Genomic DNA, 6399 nt, shown 5'->3' with positions numbered 1-6399 from the left:
TTTGATTTTTGTTTGGTTGGAGAAAGCTTTCCCTTTTCCACAACAGTAATTTCAGCTGGTGCTGTGACCACCTGTGGAGTTGAAGATGGCTGCTGACTGCCAGGCTCTTCCATGGTCTTTAACAGGTCTGTGGTAGCATATTCTGGGGAAGGTTTAAGACCCTTTGACTTTCTCTTGGTTGGAGAAAGCTTTCCCTTTTCCACAACAGTAATTTCAGCTGTTGCTGTGACCACCTCTGGAATTGATGATGGCTGCTGACTGCCAGGCTCCTCCAAGGTCTTGGTCAGGTCTCTGGTAGCAAGTTCTGGGGAAAGTTTCACACCCTTTGATTTTTGTTTGGTTGGTGACAGCTTTTCTTTTTTAACAACAGTAATTTCATGTAGTCCTGTGACCATCTCTGGAGTTGAAGATGGCTTCTGACCATCAGGACCTTCCTTTGACTTCCCTCTGTTTGGTATAACTTTAGTTTCGTCCACAATAGCAGCTTCAGTTACTTGACTGTCAGGCTTTTCCATGGCCTGTGTTTCCTCCCTGTGTGAAAGCTCTGGAGAAACCTTTGGACTCTTTGACTTTCTTTTGGTTGGAGAAAGCTTTCCTTTTTCCACAACAGTAGTTTCAGCTGGTGCTGTGACCACCTGTGGAGTTGATGATGGCTTCTGACTGCCAGGCTCTTCCAAGGTCTTTTTCAGGTCTGTGGTAGCAGGTTCTGGGGAAAGTTTCACACCCTTTGATTTTTGTTTGGTTGGAGAAAGCTTTCCCTTTTCCACAACAGTAATTTCAGTTGGTGCTGTGACCACCTCTGGAGTTGAAGATGGCTGCTGACTGCCAGGCTCTTCCATGGTCTTTAACAGGTCTGTGGTAGCAAGTTCTGGGGAAGGTTTAAGACCCTTTGATTTTTGTTTGGTTGGAGAAAGCTTTCCCTTTTCCACAACAGTAATTCCAGCTGGTGCTGTGACCACCTCTGGAATTGATGATGGCTGCTGACTGCCAGGCTCCTCCATGGTCTTGGTCAGGTCTGTGGTAGCAAGTTCTGGGAAAAGTTTCACACTCTTTGATTTTTGTTTGGTTGGAGAAAGCTTTCCCTTTTCCACAACAGTAATTTCAGCTGGTGCTGTGACCACCTGTGGAGTTGAAGATGGCTGCTGACTGCCAGGCTCTTCCATGGTTGGTGTGAGCTTAGCTTCTTCCACAATCGTAATTTCAGTTGATCCCATGATTACCTGTGCAGTTGAAAAAGCCTTCCCACTTTCAAGTTCTTTCCTAGCTTCCCTACACTCAGTAGTCCCACCAATAGCAGACACCGGCTCTGGAGCAATGCTAACATCAAAACCTTCTGACTTCCTTCTGGTCGCTATGAGCTTTGTTTCTGCCTCAACTTGATCTAAAGGATTCTGTCTATCAGGCTCTTTTATGATCTCTGCAACATCCTTGGTGGCAGATTCTGGGGAAACTTTCAGGGCCTTTGACTTTCTTTTTGTTGGTGAAAGCTTTCCTTTTTCCACAACAGTACTCTTAATTGGTTCTGTGGCCACAAATGGAGTTGAAGACTTTTGACCATCAAGTTCTTTCTTATTTTGTTCAACCTCTCCATCAGGTGATCTAACATCTGTAACAACTGTCTCAGGATTTGTGGCAACATCACCAGTGTTTGACTTTCTTCTGGGTGATGGAAGCATTTCTTCGATAACAACATTTTTATTTTGGTCACTGGAACTCAACGAAGATCTTTGACCTTCAGGTCCTTCCATTATCTGAGGGAATTCAGTGTCAGCAAGTTTAAGAAGAAGTTCTGTATTCTTTGACTTTCTCCTCGGTGGCAGAAACTTACTTTTTTCCACATCAGCAGTTTCAGCATCTGAAAGTTGTGAAAGAGGGATTGTGGGACACTCCTCAAGTTCTTGTCTTGTTTCCTTAGGATCAACACCAGTATTTCTATTGAGGGGAAACACTCGCTCTGTAATTGTGGAAACCTCAAGACTCTTTGATTTCCTCCTGGATGGTATGAGTCTTATTTCTTCCATACTGATACTTTCAGTTTGCTCACTCAAATTCAAACAAGATGGTTGACTTTCTACCTTCATCTTTGCTACCTGCTGGTCGGTGTGTTTTTGAGGAAGGTTTGGACTCTTTGACTTTCGCTTGGGTGGTGAAATCTCACTTTGTTCCGAAACAGCAATTTCAGGTTGCCCTGGAACTAAATCTGTGGTTGGAGACATCTCAGGTTCTTTAACCACACATGTAGGTCTTTCAGCCGCTGACACGGGCTCTGGAGCAGGTGAAACATCTTGACTCTTTGACTTCTTTCTGGTTGGTATAACCTTACTTTCTTCCAAAATAGCAGTTTCAGATGGCTCTGTGATCACCCATGCAGTTGAAGAAGTCTTATCATCCTCAAGCTCCGCATAGTATTCAGTAGTTATACCCTGGGTAGTGACAGTTTCTGAAGTTGTGAAAACTTTTGAACCCTTTAACTCCTGCCTTTTTTGTACAGGCTTAGGCTGGTCAACATCTGTTTCTGTGACAGGCTCTGAAGTTAGGAGACTCTCAGAGTCCTCCTTGATCTGTGTAGGTTTTGCATCACTAATCTCTGAGGACACTTCTGGACTCCTTGCCTCTTTACTAGTATGTCCAAGTCCAGGCCTGGTCGTGGTCTGAGCTTGCTCTGTGAGTCTATCAGTGGTTGAAGCTTTGGACTTTCTTCTGGTTGGTACAGGTTTAGTTTCCTCACTTACGACAGTTGCAGACTTTTCAATGACCTTTTGGATCTGTGTAGGTTCCACAACAGCAGGTTTAATTTGCTCAGCTTCAACATGCTCACCTGTGACATCTAGCTTTACACTTTTAACTTGTGCCTCTTCAGAGGTGTTGAAACTTTGTTTTGTTATAAATTCTGAAGTATGGGTTGGACTCTGAGATTTCTTTTTTGTTGTTTCAATTGTGGTTTGCTCCTCACCAGTACTTTTTGCATGTTCCAAGACTGCTGACACTAACGCTTCAGCTTCAGTTTTTATGATTGAATCAGCTGAAACTGACAATTCATCTTCAACAGATTTTTCTGTTAAGGGAGTGGTTTTTTGTAGTTTCACTTGATGTTTTTTCTCTGATGTGTGCTTATTTTTTCGTGGTGGTGCCACTACAGAGGTCGTTGTCTCCTCTAGATTAACGGACAGGACATCAGAGGATTGACTGTCAATGTCATGTGGTTTTTTGTTCCTCTTTTCCTCAAGTACCTTGAATGAAAAGATAAATATGCATTAATTACTACAAAGTTAGCCGTTTCTCAAATATAACACAAAATATTTAACAAATGATATAACACTTGTATATATTAATTTGTATATTGTTTAAATGAAACTTCTATGATCCTGTGAAATTCGATTCCAAATATATTTAATCAAATACCTTTAAGCTCTGGCTTAGAAAACCTTTATGTGTGTCTGCTTCTCTGAGTGTCTGTGACCCCTCTTTCTCCAGCTTCTCAAACAAAACTGGCATCAGGCAGTCTGTTAGAAACTGCTGGTGAGAAAGCGCCTCCCGCAGGCTCATCTGCAGCTTTTCACCTTCCTCTAATGTCACCTAAAACCAGGAGAAAAAAGTATTTAAGTGTCTGCAGTGATGACAAATCTATATGTGAAATATCATCAGAAAATGGATCACACATTGCCAGGCAAGTATAAATAAGCCACTGCTAAGTGGTCCACAGACTTGAAATGTTACATTTCACAAATCCCTAAACTCACTAAGCTTTCTTAAATAGACTCTTATTATAATTCCAACATCTACAAGCAAGATGCCTCTGAACAGAACACTAACAACAAGCTAACTGCAGAAAATTACATTTACTATGCAGCTCTCACATATATTTAACTTCACAAATGTGAAGAAGGGTGTTACTGAAACAAAGTATTTGTCAGCAAAGAAGTAAAAACATTCAAAGAAAGAAACCTGTACAGAAGAAAATGACTCTGATGTTTTGTTGTGGTTCCATTGCTGCAGGGCATGAAGGCAATCCGTCAGACAGCGAGCTGTGTTTGTAGAGCAGGTACCCTGACGCTCATTCAGCCTGGATTTTAGACTGTAGACAGAATTAAGCACATTTCTTTAAAACATAACATGTTGCATGGTACCTGAATCTATTATTCTAGATGAGATGAAAATGAAAACGGGCAAAAAAAAAAAAAAGACTTTTAAAACGGTGTGCAAACAGGAACTACTGCAAGTACAAGAACCGATTAAAAACTTTCTTCTGACATAACAAACAATAGGAAAATGTTTGTGTGTGGATGTGAGTCCTTTAAGTTAGATCAATGAAACCAGGTATTGGTTAAAATGTTATCTCTGGATGCCTCAAATATGTAATAAATAAAAGAGAACGTTGTGTTTCCTTGTAATTGATCAAGAGCAGAATGACCCAGTCTGCCTTGTTAAGGGTATGTAAGAATAATCGAAAACTAAATAGAAATAGAAGGATTCCAGCTGAGAATTTGTTCAAGTAGGCTATCTACACTTCAAAAAGCCCCAAAGCAAACTGGACAGATGGTACTGCATGTCATCTGAGATCAAGTTCATGTTTCACTCTATATTTTCCCATTTATATCTCAAGTGAAACAAAAATATATGAATCAAACAAAAAGTGGCAAAAATAGTGGTGTTCACCGTCTTTTGACATGAGTAACAATCGCAATAATTTTTGTTTGTGCATTCTTTTAACAGCTTTGCTACAACAACAAGTAAATGTCATCAGTTGTATAGATACCTGTCATGTTGCTGGCATAAAGATTCAACCACACTGATAATTTCTGCTGGCAGCTCATTGGTGGCAGGGGTTGACTTTACTTCCTGGTGGAGATCGTGAACTTTCACACCCAAATCTTCTAGTGACTTCTCACAGGTCTAACAGAAGGGGACAACATCACATATGTAATGCATGCATATCTGCAGTTTCTAAACTGCACAGGTTCATATTTTTGATGTGAACTGCTCCCTAAAAAGTTGCTTACATATGCCTTTTTTTTTAAAGACAACTGAATCAGAAATTTTGTAAATTTAAATTTAGTAACAACCTGAAGGCTGTGCCAGTGCTGTTGGAGCTGAGCAATGTTGTTCTGTGGTTCACTGTAACTGAGCGCCTGGTCCAGAGAGCGGAGCTCCCACTGCAGGGCTGCCGTTCTCTCCTTTAGATCCTGGACTCTCCTGGCCAACTGACTCTCCAGCTCTTCCAGCTGGGCCTCACAGGCCGTCAGGCGCTCCCTTACCTCATGCTTCGAGGTGGCACAGAGGTTGTGGAGGTGACTGACTTCCAGGGTAAGTGCATCCTGACCTCCAGGGGTGCAAAGGCTCAGCAAACTGTCTCTGGCAGAGTCTAGCTCCTTCATCTCTCTCTGCTCCCTGTCTACTGTCTGGAGCAAAGCCTGGAGATCCAGATTATTGAAATGAACAGTGATTAACATCTTTTGAAAGTATTTTTGACTATAACCACAACAAAGAACGACTAACAACAGCGTAATGAGGCTGTTTTAATTTGTAAGATTGTCAAAGTAAAATAACAGTTGCTATTACTACATTATGTCTTACATCCTTTTAAACGTATACATTTGCAATTTGTTAGTGATAAACTGAACATGCATACACATTCCACAAATTAATTCTCATGTCTCTGATGTTTTCTTCAAATGTCTTATTATTATTAGTAAAGGAATTTCTTCAGTTTGGTGCAACGTCACATGAATAATTTCAATGATAGATCAAAATAAGTGCCTCTGGATTATCTAACAGCTAACAACTGTGTGATTATGTTGTATTATCTGACCTTCAGAGTATTGACAGTGCTGTGCAGACCCTGTCTGTCTGTTGGAGGAGCTCCCAGGCCTTTAACCTGCTCCCTCAGCCAATCCTGAGCTGCTTCATGCTGCTCCACCAGCTGTGTGCACTGCCTCTCTGTCAGGATGCCCTGCTCCAAGTTAGCCACCGCATCCTGAAAATAACAGTAGTTTTTTAGATTTTATTTGGAAGAGGGGAATGAGGGGAATAAGGGCATATTGGAGTGGGCCAAAGAAGATGATCTTGTTTTGGGGGGCAATGGAGGAAGCAAAAAAGAAAATGTAGTGGTACTGTACTAAACAGAGAAGTTGAGTAACACAGTTTTTACTTGTAACAGAAGGTAAGCAAAGAGCACTGAACTCACAGTCAGCTCTCTCAGCAGAGCAGGAATGGACTCCTGCTTGGCTGCCCAGGAGGGATCGGTCCAGCCATGGTCCTGTGTGATCTCAAACAGCTCTGCAGCCTAGGGGGCGGTGCAGCACAATGAGGATGTTCTAAAGTATATGTTCTATTGTATTTTGTGAGCCTTAACTTAATCTTAATCACATTCTTTCAGCTTTATTAAAGTCGTACAAAAAA

General features: G+C 41.4%; 1 protein-coding gene across 1 annotated transcript in view; it reads right to left on the bottom strand.

Moving 5' to 3' along the window:
- syne2b (spectrin repeat containing, nuclear envelope 2b) overlaps window positions 1-6399 on the bottom strand; it is a 134701-nt gene that overhangs the window by 79895 nt on the left and 48407 nt on the right. The window contains exons 51-57 of the mRNA XM_087173693.1: window positions 6185-6283; window positions 5810-5974; window positions 5064-5411; window positions 4757-4893; window positions 3946-4075; window positions 3403-3576; window positions 12-3230 (exon numbers count right to left, since the gene is read on the bottom strand). Coding sequence (XP_087029819.1) covers window positions 12-3230; window positions 3403-3576; window positions 3946-4075; window positions 4757-4893; window positions 5064-5411; window positions 5810-5974; window positions 6185-6283 — 4272 coding nt within the window. The remainder of the gene's footprint in view (window positions 1-11; window positions 3231-3402; window positions 3577-3945; window positions 4076-4756; window positions 4894-5063; window positions 5412-5809; window positions 5975-6184; window positions 6284-6399) is intronic.

Source organism: Seriola lalandi, unplaced genomic scaffold (genome assembly GCF_002814215.2).
Source record: "Seriola lalandi dorsalis isolate HSWRI2012SDOR001 ecotype SW California unplaced genomic scaffold, Sedor1 jcf7180002054271, whole genome shotgun sequence".
Classification (NCBI taxonomy): Eukaryota; Metazoa; Chordata; class Actinopteri; order Carangiformes; family Carangidae; genus Seriola; species Seriola lalandi.
The sequence above is the reverse complement of the archived record's forward strand: the minus strand, read 5'-3'. Positions and strand labels throughout refer to the sequence as shown.